This window comes from Pholis gunnellus (genome assembly GCF_910591455.1).
Source record: "Pholis gunnellus genome assembly, chromosome: 17".
In the NCBI taxonomy this organism is placed as follows: Eukaryota; Metazoa; Chordata; class Actinopteri; order Perciformes; family Pholidae; genus Pholis; species Pholis gunnellus.
In genome coordinates this window covers 7808204-7822734 of record NC_136544.1, presented here as the reverse complement: position 1 = coordinate 7822734, position 14531 = coordinate 7808204, and the positions used below count along the sequence as shown (strand labels likewise).

Below are 14531 nucleotides of genomic sequence, written 5' to 3'. Positions count from 1 at the left end.
ACACACAGACTCACAAGGTGAAGAAAGAAAACCAGCATCGCTGTCGCTGCTGCTAACAATAACACTGGCGTTTGCCATGTATAAAACATGACACGGCTATGACACCATGCATGACCCTGAGGCCTGATTTCATCCAACTGGCTTTCACGCTCGCACAGTAGAGCTGCAAACAAACTACAATTGAGCGTTTTGCTTGTAGCAACTTTTAAGACTTCATTTTGAATTTCTTTACTTGAATTCTTAAAGTCGAAACATCATGGTCAAAGTAAATGTTGTAAACGACATTAGTGTCTCATCAGAGGTGGACTTCTCAATGTTAAACAGGGCATTTCCATGCACTTTTGTGCTTATATGTTTCATGCTGTTCTCGTGTGTGTGTGAACAAATTAGCAACCGCTAACAGGTTGTTTTTTGCGTTCGTACGGATAACAGAACGCTTGATGACTGTAATTAACATATTTGTTTGCGAGGGAAGATTTATTCATAAATTAAGAACAAAAACAAAATCCCAATTTCATATTTATAAGAAATGATTTACCTTGAAAATGGGTTTGCATTCCAAACAAATCTCTGTAAAGGATAAGGAAACATTTTGATACAATTAAATGGAGAAAAAAAAGGCTTGATAGAAATTGTCACTGCAAAATGTATTGCTGTTTCACAGATTCAACCGTCAACCGGGGGCCCGTTCCAAATACAGTCCCCCAAATGTCAGCAAGACATCGTTTCATTGCCTCCTGTGTCCCCAAGTTTCAGCCAACTAGTAGAAGGAAGATCCAGAGACACTTGGATGCACATTTCGCCAACGCATTGCATGTTCAAGTTAACGCCATAGCTGTACCGTTGTTTAGTTCACGCAACAAAAGCTACATCAGAAATCACAAGTCAGATCTTCATCATGTGATTCAAACAGCGTCATCTCTGGCACATTTACTCCTCATAAGAGATATCTCAGTCCATTCATATTGCCAGCTGGAATATTTATAGGGAAGCTTTAAAATCATTCACCCACAAGCCAAAGTAAGAGATACATTTGTGGATTTTTCTGCAACGCATACCGTAGTCCCATATAGAAATATCAACTTTTATACATGCTTGTACTAGCTCTGTAACAATATTCATCTGTTCATACATTTTGTACAATAATACATGTATTATATATTTCTAGCCACAGTGAAGCATGTACAGTTTAATCCCCATTTTTATTGAAACAACAATGTACAATACAACTATTTAAGGCACCCAAGAACTCTACGTTTATCCGTTTTATCTCTGCACACGAAGATCTAACGGATCTACGCTTGAACCACGAGTTTGGCTGAGCAGAAAGCCTCCCCGTGGTCATTGTTGGCTCTACATGTGTAAACGTTGGCGTCCTCTGGGCCAACTTTGACTAAGACCAAAGCACAGCAGCCATCTTCCTCGTACTCTATCTGCACAGAGGGGGACTCCACCACGGGCTCGTCACCGCACAGCCAAACAACCTCTGGGTCAGGGTATCCTGCCAAGATAGATGGAGGGGTGAGGGCAGGTTTAATAAAGCAGAACCTCTTCAAATGAACGAAGAGCAAAGGGGTTTTGGGGGAAGTTCACGTCGGGAGGCCAAATTAAAGTCTTTGCAGGGAAATGACAGTATCAAAACATTCATAATGAAGTCGTGTGTACCTGTGAGGTGACACGAGAGACGAGCACTGGATCCCTGATTGACTGTCTGGTCCTCCAGGCTCTGGGTAAAGTTGGGCGGCCCCTGCATCTTGCGCTCCAGAGACTGAAGGGCGTGCTCTGCCTCCGGGCTCAGGGGTGGCTCTGGGACAGGGAGGAAGGAGGCAGGAGATGAAAGAGGGGGAATAAACCCTATACAGCAACATTAAACCAGAAAACTAAGAAAGGTTCCTGATAGGAAAATGATAGAAGAAAGTTGGCGTCTTACCTTCTCCAGGGCTGGTCGGGGATCCAGAGGCAGAACTGTCACTTTTCGACAGCAGAGCCATTCTCTTCAGGGCTAACAAGGCCTTACCTGCTTTCTATGTGACACAAAAAAAGACAAAAAAGTATCAAGCACAAAACACCTCAAACTCAAAGACAAACATAAAAGTACCGCGCTGAGGTGTTACCTTCCACTTCTGCCTGGCTAAGAACCTCTTCATCTTCTCCTTGGACAGACTCTTGGTGGCGGCGTGATCTCCAGACTCCAATGCCATCCAAGGGTGGGCAAGTGCTTCCTCGCAGGACATCCTGCGCCTGGGGAACACAGAGCGTTATAGTCGGTCCTGAGTGGAGATGGTGTCTTGGAGCCATCTGTGCATTTATGAGATTACCTGGTGTCTTTGTTGAGCAGGGAGCTGATGAAATGTTTGGCCTCGTCTGTAATCTCTTCAAAGCTCTCCTCATCAAACTCCCACTGGGCAGCTGTGACCAGAGCGAGGGTCTCCGCGTCGTTGTTACCCTGGAATGGAGACTCGCCACTCAGTCTGAAGACCAGAGAACGAGAGACGGCAGTGTCATTATATTAACCGTTTCAAGCTGGAACCACTAGGTGGCATTACAAGTCAACATTCAAACAGGCGGTTGATCCATCATGACTATTACCACCAGCACAGTCCTATCAGTCTATTATAGGGACACTAGTCCCATTATATTTCAGATCATCTCTATGACAGATATCTCGAAAACTAAAACAATCCAGACTGATAAGAAGCACAACAGGAAAAAATATGTCTCTCAGAGTAGATGTGGATGTGCTTGACACACACAAATACAAATCTTTAAATGAATAGTGCAACATTTTGGGAGAAATACTTATCATTTCTTTTGCTAAGCGTTACATGAGAACCAATCTTATGCCTGTGCGATAAATGATATATGAATGAAACCACTACCACCAGCAGCAGGCTAGTTTAGCTTAGCACAAAGACTGGAAACCGCTAACTTGTTTCAGTCCAAAAGGAATCTAAATCCGCCTTTAACATAGAAAGAGCTACGGGTGCGACAGTGAGACTCACAATATGTAGCAGATGACTCCTATGCTCCACATGTCAGTGGTAAAAAACACAGGCTCATAGTTGATCACTTCAGGTGCCACAAACTCTGGAGTCCCATGCATCACCTTGAGAGGCGTGTTGCCATCTGTTGAACAGAAAATCGCCGAATTTACTCCTGGAACATTCGCTAGAAATGACAAGTAAATACTAAGCGAGTTTCACTTCACATACCAAGCCTGCTGGCTAATCCGAAGTCAATGATCTTTATGGAGGTGCCAGTGGTGTCAACGCACACGATGTTTTCAGGTTTGAGGTCCAGATGGACAATGCTCTGCTGATGCATGTAGGCGAGCCCCTCCAGCATCTGATGCATGTAGCGCACGCTGGCCGTCTCGGTGTGCTCAAAGCTGTCGTCCACGATACGCTCAAACAGTTCCCCGCCCGCGATGCTGCAGACAGACGGGCCGCAGCGACCTCAAATGGTTATCGCATTTATTTGCATGCAACCAGAAACTGCAGGATCACAAACACACGTCCACCAGGATACTCACAACTCCATGACCATGACCATCTCAGGCTTGTGATCGTACGCCGCAAGACACTGAACCAGTTTGGGGTGGTGGAGGTAGTTCATCAACTCTATCTCTTTACGAGCAGCCTCCCGCTCCTTGGCACGTCGACCTTTGTAGAACTTGCCTGCGCGAACGTGGCCCGTCTCTTTGTGGGTGAGCTTGTAAACCAGGCCGAACTTTCCCCTAATGAAGAGACAAGCTTTGTATTTGTTTTTTCTTATCTCTGAGACTTTAAGAAACAAATGTGAAACAATCTTTCATCCGACACCTGTGATTCTAATCCTCCATCTGTCAAAGTAACAGATGAAGTAACATTGTTTTTTTTGCCATTATTAACTGAAGTTGCTGGCGTTCTCAAACCTGCGTTGGTGTACATCTGTTGTTTATTGAGCAGAACTGTGTCTCTACTTGCATGAATTTGAATCCTCCCTCTTTTTGACACTTGGCAGACTGCCCCTCTTACATGCAACCCACAATGATGAAAGGAAGATGTTCTCTCGGGAAAGGTCAAGCTTGCTTGTTCGTCAGCAATTCTGAAGAAACCGCTTTCTGAAGCTACTTGGAACAACATGCTTGTTCCTGACAGATACTCACATTCCCAGTCTCTCCTGCAAACTGTAGTGATCTGTGACTTTTTGAGAAGAGTCAATAGTGACACAGGAATACGTCTGCGGGCCCTCTTCTTTGGGTTTTTCTACACCTACAAAAAAATAAATAAAGGCTCATTATATTTGTCTCTGACTTTGTGGTTTTAATAACCCATGTTGCCTCACCTTTCTCCTCCATCCTGACCACTGGCGACACTGGTCCTGGCTCACTTGCTCCTACTACGTTGTAGGCCCTCACTCTAAAACAGTATTCCCGATGAGGCTGCAGCCCGGAGCACACTCTGTATGAGGTGCTCTTACACTGGGACGTGAGCTCGCTCCAATCCCCAGACCCAACACGTCCTTGGTTCTTTACCTCGACCACGTAACCCAGGATGGCGCTGCCGCCGTCGTAACAGGGGCCGGACCAGGACAGCACGAGGCTGTCGGGAGATACGAGGGAGACCACGGGACAGGAGGCCGGAGGCTGAGGCCTCTCTGGGTAGGATGATAATGAATGACGAACTCAAGTAACCGCAAACTTGCTTCTTCATGGTCCAGATGCTGCAGAGTGTGTGTTGTTGTTGTTGCCTTACCTATGACAGAGATGGTGAGCGTGTGTTCTGCCGAGCTCCTGCGGTCCTTCACTACGACAGCGTAGCGGCCCGCGTGCTGTGGTTTAGCCTTTGTTATGACCAGTGTGCTGCTCCTATCGGTGCTTTCTGCCCACAGCTCTGGACCGTCCACTATCTGCAGAGAGAGAGAGAGACATACAGGCAGGTTAATACGGAGAGAAATAAAGATGAGATTGCAGAAAGTGCATACTTTGTAGATTAGGCTTAAAATTACACCTGTTCTTTGTGTCTGATCCAACACGACACTACAGGAGGAATGCCGGTGAAAAAACACGCCACTCGTGCAGTTTGTCCCACCTTCACCTCGAAGTGCTGTGGAGGGTTTTCGAAATGTAATGCTGCACCTGCAAATTAAATTAAAAAAAAAAGAATTGAGTGTTTTGACTCTCGGTCCGGTTTAAGGCCTGAAACTGTTAGACTGGAAAGGAAACTGTCCAGTGTGTGAGTGTGAGATAAAGACAGAGTTCGTGCTGTGGGATTACATAATCGGTAGTTAGTGCTGTACGCCAAGACTGGAAGTATGTCACTTCCCCCGAGACCCTTATTATTGTAGCGTACAGAAGACCAAGTGTCTCAACTGTAAACACAAGCAAAACATCGATGACCTACTCCACACAAGTACATCCAGTTCTTGTGTACTCAAGTGTGTTAATGTTAATCGAGTTCACCTGTTGCATTTCAGTTCAAAAGGTTTCACACTCAGATATTTACTTAGACAAATGTTCTTTAAAAAAAGGAACAAACACACATTTGAAGTCTGTACTGTACTCTTGTGGTATAACGTTACCATACATTTACATGAGTATGGAAAATTCCTTATGAGAGCTGCAGTCAATATCAACCCTCAAGCTATCAGTAGTCAAATACTGTGGCATCAGGATGGGGAATTTGACTAGAGACAATCTGATAAAGTTGACTTTTAAATAGGCTTTACTGTTCACCTTCTTAAAAGGGCATTCTAAATGATTGCCTCACAAGCTCTAGACATCACTTATATCTAATTCATAAAACCATAAAAAGCAGTATTACATATCCTGTGCACTCATAGCAGAAGTTCAGACATTATATAAGCTGTTCATGCTTTTATTGTTGCAGCCTACACCCTAAGGTAAAGTTCCCCAGTATAGTGGAGCACAATAGCTTAGAGCCAGACAACATTATATCAAGAACAAAGGCCAAAAAATAGGTGTAGTTCCTCTCGGGCAAACCACAGCAGCGCCAGAAGCAACTCAAACACACAAAAACGGACTCTAATGAATAAATAGCATTAAAATGAACAAGCAGAAGTCAGACAATATGGCAGTGAATGATGACAAACAGAAAGACAGGTGCATAGCTTTGTCATTTGTCAGAGAGGAGAAAAGTTGTTCTCACCTGTCCTCGAGTTGGCTCTCTTCTTTGGGATGACTTCTGCAGAGACAGGTGAAGCGCAGGTAGGTTTTAGTGGGATAGAGGCGGGGCTCTGCTCTTCTGTTCTACGGCTATCAGTCTACAGTTTTACTGTCCTGTGCACTGTGCACCTCCCTACATGGTGTTCACTTGGGACCGAGAACCTCTAGTGGGTTGCCCGACAACCAATCAGACACACACGGGAAATGGTGCGTTAACTATTGATGTATAAATACAACACGGACGTCCCGAAGAAGTTAAAACAATGGTGTTATGATATTTCCTGGTGTGTAGGGAAGGAAGGAAGCTGCTCTGCATTGTGTCGCTATATCGACTCCTAGAATATCAAGAATGATGAAATCCTTTGTATCGATATGAGATATGAGTATTTATCTGGTTACCTCTTGGAGCCGAGACTGGGCTAAGCTTAGAGCCTGCTGGGGAAGTACAGACAGATTCTTTGAACTTCAGCAGCTCGCCTTTGGTAGACTGCGGTGACCTTCCATTCCCCACAATGCTCTTGGAAGCAGAAGTTGGGACATTTGAGACGCGATGCTGCACGCCGCAGATAGTTTCAAAGTCTGGATCGGTTGTCAGAAAGAGGAAGAGGAGAAGAGACGCATCCGAAATGAAACTCCTATCGTATTACAACTTGCAAGAGGCAGAGTTTGAAACTAGCAGCAGACTTTGTTGTAATCAAACTTATGACGAGTGTGTGTCCCAGTGTCTCCCTCACCTCTGACGAACACGGCGGCGCAGCAGGACGTCTTTCCTGCGCTGTTCTCCGCCAAACAGGTGTAGGCGCCAGCGTCTTCTGGCAAGCACTCACGCACCACAAAACTCGTCTCCCTGCCATTGAAGGAAGGATTCCCAAAACGGGCCACTTCACCTGCCCATAGGAGTAAACAAGCAAACTAGAAACTCTCTCTCTCTCTCTCTCTCTCTCTCTCTCTCTCTCTCTCTCTCTCACTCTCTCTCTCTCTCCCGCCGGTGTCATGTGCAAGAAAGAGCCATGAAAAGCCAGGGGAGAGAGGAAGGGCTGACAGAAGAAGACAGATATCCTCTCAAACCCTGTTGTGAATCCGTCGGTACAAATGCTGGTCGTCTGGCCGGGCATTGGTCAAACCCACACTTGTGTTTTTAATAATAAAGAATATCCCAAAGTCTCCAATAATACCAAATAGTCCGACTGAGTTCGGAAGAAATGTGCAGACAATTAAGCAAAAGACAACGAGAAAGTTGCCATTTGATGTACAAGTGACATGACATAAGAACATACAGGAGGAACATAAATGTCATTGGGGAAGCACAAACAGAACGGTCATGGGAAACGTCCCATGACGTTGATTTAGTTTGCAAAATGTAAGAGTTCAAGAGGGTTAATCGGTCAGATAAGGACCTGTTTATCTAATGTGCTGTATCGGTGTTAATTGTCCCATCTCACCATTGTGCAACCACGACACTTTGATGGGCTGACTTCCGGCGAGAACCCCCCGCAGTGTGAAGTCATTTCCTTCGTCCACGCAGCAGTCTTGCAGTGGCTCTACGAAGACGGGGGGATCCACGCGCTTACGAGCGGAGAGTTCAACAGACCCTGGAAAGAGGTGAGAAGTCAGTCAGGGTTTAGACATAAATGGTAGCAGGGGATGGACCCAAACGCAGAAGGATGTTTGACTGTGATTTGAATAAACGATGTCCAAAACTAAAACTTGCAGAGCAGGGGAGTCCAACAATGTGTAACAATAAGAATCCAAGGAAAACAAGGAACGGGCAAAACAGGATAAGGTCATTAGAAAACAAACACGAGGGATGTATACATGATCGGCGGGACCAGACAATAACACAGGCGGGAAGTGAAGTGAACACAAGAGGCAGGGAAATTCAAAATAAAAAAGGAAACCTACGAAACAAAACCCATGACCCAAGAAGTCAGATGCACGGAATAAGGGCAACACATTTATATCAACCCCCTGTTTATTTCTGTCCTCAGTATATATTTACAATGCAAAGTTTGACCAGAAACTTGTCTTTTTAAATTAATAAACGCACTTAACTTCTGTATCCTCCCACTGATGTCTTCGGCCTTGTCTTGAATAAGAAGTAACACCTGCTAGAAGTGCTAAATGAAATGGTACGCGAGTATGTTCCGTCCTCTCAGCTACCCGAACAGCTCACACCACTTCCTTCCTTTTTTTTTTTCTTTTCTCTTAAATGTCACATGAATTCGGGTCATCATTGCCCAGAAAACCACATCAATGACATCCATCCTCCATGATATAAAATACATAATTCATGATAAGAGGGCCTTTGTTTTCTGTCTTGTTTTTACATGCATTATTGACATCATGAGCTGGGTGCTGGCTTGAAGCCTGGTGCTGGATATTCCCTGGAACTGCACGCCCCCCTGATCCAGTAAAGGTTGAATAAATCCAAAACACATTATCAGCACTGCAGGCTGACTGTAAGGGGCTGAGGGGTAGGCACCTACATTCCAGCCAAAGAGACAGACCTGGAGCCGATCTCCTTATCAGGGAGGTGAACAAAAGACAATCAGGGAAGCTGATCTTGTGAGATGCTGAGAGAGGAGCGAAGTCTCCCCAAGATCTCCAGTGTGTTGGATACAGTTGGAACCGATAAGTCGGCTAGCGGCCCGGGGCGGAGATATTTGTTCTAGTTTGGTAATGAGGCTCTTGACTGAGCTAGATTTTCTGCTTTGTTTGTGCGACTTTGAGTGAGTGTATTTGATGACCCTGGTAACAGCTGCTCTGACTCTTGTCTTTGATTGCTGTGCTGCCACTACTTTCCCTTGTCCTCCGTGCAATCCTAATGCAGACATTATCACCGGTACTATTGCTATTAGGCCAGTCAGGTGTAGTACAGTGCCTTAACTCCACATTGTGAGAAAGTGGAGCAGACCTGACTGTGTGTAATAAAGCCATTTACAGATTGCTTTGGTTTAACCAAATGGCTGTTTTTACCATCGACCTTTAGCCCGCATTTACAATCCTCAAGTATTCTCTGGGAAGCCAGATGTTTACTACTTTGAGCTGCACGCACTGCGAGGTGGATTATCACACCCTTCACACGTCATCACTCTTCCACCCCTTTTTTTTTCGAAAGCTTTTATTAGCAAGTCAGTGAAAACTCAGCTGAACCAAAAGCTTACAGGTTTCTGTAAAAACGTTGCGCTGCGGCTCAACATGAGACTTTGAAATCATTACAGCACCGTGGCCAAGTTTTTATCTGTTCCTGATGTTTTGACTACTGTACAAGATGGCCATCTGATCGACAGATGTGTGTGTGTGTGTGTGTGTGTGTGTGTGTGTGAGATCATGTCTGCTGGGTCACAATTTACACTGAAACTATTTCTATTAGGCAGACATTAAATGACATGCAGCTATCCGAAAGATTAAACCTGAGTGTGTAACCCTGTAAAACTAACCCTTTCAGTTTCACGGCAAAAGCCTCCAAAAGGTTTTACTGTTAAGCTTTTAGAGCCAGAATGATGTTCAGTGTGATGTGCAAATAAAGGGGCCTGAATACAATAAACAATCAGATCAAACATAACACCAGATATCAACTTTAAAAGCAACAAACTTAGAGTGTGTGTGCTCTGTTTCTTTGAAAAAAAAAAAAAAATGAAAGCAAAGTTTCTTATGCAGTGAATTCAAACATTATCAGGAGGCATCACCATGTTCAGGCTTGCCTACTCGAGCACTGACATTAAAACCATAATGAATGCCACCAGTGGAGCTCCTGACAACATCAACACACACACACACACACACACCCCTTGGATCTCATGCAGCGCTTAACCGTACCTGTGTGAGCACATCTGCCTCTGGTGTCACCAGCCCCCGGTGCAGACGGTGCTCGGCGTGGGCCGATGTGCATCCTGAAGGTTGACACATAACGCCGGTCGCTGCCCTCGCCGTTCATTGCTGTGCAAGGACGCCGGAAAGGCCTCTGAACGGAACAACGATTAATTCACGCAGTCATTTCTCAAGCTGGTTATCACACTTCCTTCCTCTGTCACGGCGGTGCGTCTCCGTCTCTGTTAAAACCAGCACACTCGCTGCAAAGCCAGTGCAGCTCTGCCCTCTCGCTCACACTTCTCTGCACATGTTCCAACTCAGTTTTTCTCACCCTCCCCCGGATCTGCTCTAACTCCACCTACATCACAGTTCTTTCTCTTTTACTTTGGCCTCCTCGGGTCAGGGGCGGCCACCTCCTTATCTCTCCAAAAGACACGCTGATGCCTGATCCCCCCCCCCGACCACATTGCTCACACGCCGGTCTTTATTACCGAGGCTATAACAGACACACATAAACAAGGAAAGACAGAAAGAGGGAGAGCGGGAGGAAGGTGGGGGAGGAAGGACTTATCTCCCCGCCCAGCCAAAGGTCGTATTGTGTGTTGTTTGTCGATTGCGCTGCCGCTTATCGATTTCCCTGTTTGCCCCCTCTCACTTATCAATGCTGCAGTTGAACTTTGTGACACCAGTGACACAACGGTTCAGCTCACGCCTGCGGATTGAGGAAAAAGAAAAAGCACTGATTGTGAGCGGCAGGCTCGTAAATCCGATGTGACTGGGTAGCAGCATCACTTCAACAGATCCACCTGCTGCTATGGAAACCAGGGGATGTCTCGCGGGAGGCCTGCTGCTGTTCTCATGATGAACATGATGTCGTGTCGACCCAACAGATCGCACAACCTGCGTTCCAGTATGATGGGATGTGCACTCGTGAGGGGAGAAATATCAGCCTCGCTGAACACAAGCGAGGCCCACTGAGGTGATTATAACATCTCTTCCCATGCGTGATCCCTGGATTCCACATCAGTGATCACACAGAAAAAGCACTGTGAGGGGCTTGTTTTTAGTTTCTGTGAGGGAAGAATTCCCAAAACAAACATTTACCGAAAGGCCGCGCACACAGACACACCACTGTGAGGGCATTTTGATGATGTGGATTTGCATACCAATGCGTATTATTGGCCAAACGTGTACAAATCTGTTGCTGTTGTAAAATAGCAGAAGTTGTGGAGCGTGTTTTCGGTGACTGCTGCCGTGAAAGCGTTCCCGGCCCTGTCACTGCTAAATATCAGGTCACGTGTCCTGAGATGACAATGAAACCAGAGAAGGGTGGAAACCACTGGAATCCACTAGAACTTCACTGGTGAAATGGAAAAGCATGATATAAGTTACTCAACAGAAAACCAAGCTCGCGTGAAAACTGCGGATGAGACAGTTCATACCCTTTTCTTTTCTCATTTGCCATGCCTCGTTTGGGATCACCACGCAGCCACAGGCTCCAAAATAATCCAAAAATAATCATGCCACCTTACACCACTCGCACTGTAGAAGTGATTCCATCAAGGGCTGCAAAATGGGCCCTCCAAATGAAGCAAATAAGATATTTAGAGAGTCTCACAGTAGCCTATAAAACCAAATCACAGTATTACAGTATGTGTGCTGCACATCACAAGAGACACATTGTAGGATTAGGTGTGACTCAAAGCTTATAATAAGCTGTGTCAGCTTCGTGTTAGAAAGAAAACACACCCAGAGAAAGTTGGCAGAGGCCGTAAGCATCTCTGCCTCAGAGCCTTTTGCCCGTAGGAGCATAATTAATGAAATGTAGGCGCGGGGCCACTTACTACACACAAGGAAGTGTAGAGCAGGTGGGGGGGGGGGGGGGGGGGGGGGGGACAGGACACATTTGCATGCTGCAGCTTTTACCAGTCTGTGGTTTACATGTGGGTAGTTTGGTCGGCTCTACCATGACTCCTCAATGTAAACATGAGGGGGGGGGGGGGGGGGGGGTAGATGTAGACTGGAGATAGACACAGCGGCCTGAAGGAAGGATTCGGTCCGGGGAGAGGAATTTTTGTAGAGCTTTAAAAGGGAAGCTGGTGCAACGTGAGTGGACATGAAACAGTTACGTTGGAAAAACAAAACAAACGGTAATGATGATTCATTTGGCATCATCGGACTAAGACAGGTCACAAATAATCTGAAGCTGTTGTATGCCGAGCAGGTATATCACATGTTGCGTCAGTACACAAGGCAAACTGGGTGCCGTCAATACAACTCAGAAAGTTAGATATAGTTTGGGCAGCCTATTATTTGTGATTGGTGAAAAACATGTGAGCACGTTTCTGGACCTGTTTGAGGAAGTTGTTGCAGATACAAAACGTACAAAACCATTAAGCTTGTTACACAATTCTTTGAATAAAACAAAAAGTGGAAGTGGACGCAAAAGAACGTATCAAATAATAAATATATATAAATAGAGTAGATTAAAAGGGGAATTTAACAATACATTGTGTGTTATTTGTATCACATCATTATCTTTTGGTTATAAAAATAATAAAGCTATGCTGATCCTTTAGCCATCTCCTCATTTTACATGACATGCTTCTATCTGACTATTGCAACATCATAGATCATCCTCTAACACTAATGGGGAACTAAAAGGCAGAGAAATAAGTTTACGATGACAAGTTTACGATGGAATGATGCGAATATTTATGACATCATCAATATTAAATGGCATCGACAAACAGCAGCCTCTGATATCAAGACATATCTAAAAGTACAGAGAGTAAAATGTGGTTAACCGTTTAGCGAATAAAGCAGTCAAACAAGAAACCAATTGATATTATTGATCCGCGCATGTTCAGCTGATTACACCAGTCAGTCCTTCACATTAAGAATGAAGACACTGGCTCCACCTGGAGGACAACTATGTGCATGCAAGCAGGACATTGCTTCCTCAGCTCCCCCCCAGATGTGTCACTCTGTGTGAACTCTTATCGTCTTAATAACACAGTGTTTCTGGGCCGGTTCAAAACAACATCAAATCACGGGAGATGACACAACGGTTCATTTATTTGACGATAACACAATCGGCTAGAAATGTTATGAGCAGTGACAGTCAGTAAATCCGCGGTGCTTGTGTATGTGGTGCATGAACGAAGGGGAAATGAGAGGAGAGTGGCATTGTAAAAGGAAAGGACAGAGATGGTGAGCATGGAGCACATAAGGACCAGAGTTTCTCCCCCGCGGTACAGGACGTGTGCTCTTATACCACTGGGATGTTCCCAGCTGTTCCCAATAGCCTGATGGACGACCCGACCACAACTACTGGCATCTGCAACGCAAAACATAAAGACGTGCAGCCAAACTAGAAGGGCTCGTCACATTTCTCATGTGCTTCACTCTGCACTGTCAACGTGCTCCAATAATTGTCAACGCTTTTGCTTGAAGGCGGCATGTTAAGTGACCTTACCTGCAGCAGTAAAGGTACGAGTTGGTGCTTCATAACGGACAAATATATACATATGTATGTATATGTATGTATATATACTGTATATACAATTTTGATAGTAATACTTTTGTACTTTTATTGAAGTCAAAATGTGTACGCATGACTTTTACTTGTTGTATTGCTACTGTTGCTTCAGTAACCAATGCTCCTTCCACCCCTGCACCACATATACATCTTCTACTCACGCCTCAGTTGTGGCTTGAAGAACTTGCTGACATTCTGTGCTGACTTTATACGGTAAAACACACACACACACACACACACACACACACGCAACTCTCTGGTGTGAATGTAATGAAGCTTTGCGCTGTGAAAAATGTAACACTTGAGCTGACCAGTGACCCCTGACTTCTCCCACAGCAGCTCCCAGGCTGACGGGACAATAAAGTCGTACATTGCCACGGGCTGTAGTGCCGAGAGGCCTGCTGGCCATACCAACACTCACTAAAGAGGATGTGTTTCTGCAAAGGGCCTCGTTTTAGGATCTAGTAGACTGTCAAACTAAAACTCACAAGGTCACAACCAACACAGAAATAACTTTATATTTCAAAGCAGAGGGACCATATCTTCATGTTTATTTTGCATGCTTAACTGTGTTCTTAAGCGTGTGTATTGTAGCAGTAAATGAGCCGAAGCAGCAGGGGGCGTTGTTCACCATCACAATATAAACATCATCCATAACTGTGATCAGATCTTTGAATGAAATGTTTGATTTCAGCGCTCCGTCTCAGTTCAGATCACGTTACGCAGTCTGTGTATTTACCTTTGGCGACAAGCACATAACTTCCTTTTAAATACAATCCTTTCTATCGGGATTCCTGGTAGCTTTTTTTTGTTTGTTGTTTCTCTTTCCTGCCGCTGAAAGGAGCAAATGAGCTCCGTAGAGGTGTCTTTAAATGCTGACCCTGTTGTGCAAAATGGTGCTGTCGTTTTCTGCTCTGTTGGTTTCACACATTGACCGTGACCCTCTGAGCCAGCAGTCCTTGGGGCATCCCAGGCCGAAAGCTGGCCATGTGTGGAGGGAGCCAAAAGACA

The 14531-nt window shown here is 45.1% G+C and overlaps 1 protein-coding gene across 1 annotated transcript; it reads right to left on the bottom strand.

Moving 5' to 3' along the window:
- Window positions 1-506: 506 nt before the first annotated feature.
- On the bottom strand, window positions 507-10266 carry mylk5 (myosin, light chain kinase 5). Its single transcript, XM_079178005.1, has 17 exons — window positions 9986-10266; window positions 7609-7758; window positions 6901-7053; window positions 6566-6745; window positions 6150-6185; window positions 4992-5119; window positions 4737-4890; window positions 4327-4638; window positions 4148-4253; window positions 3533-3736; window positions 3213-3430; window positions 3003-3126; window positions 2319-2471; window positions 2115-2241; window positions 1931-2024; window positions 1666-1806; window positions 507-1501 (listed from the first exon to the last, which is right to left on the bottom strand). The coding sequence occupies exons 1-17, from the start codon at window positions 10101-10103 to the stop codon at window positions 1296-1298; spliced, it is 2604 nt and encodes an 867-aa protein (XP_079034131.1). The 5' UTR covers window positions 10104-10266; the 3' UTR covers window positions 507-1295.
- Window positions 10267-14531: the final 4265 nt, after the last annotated feature.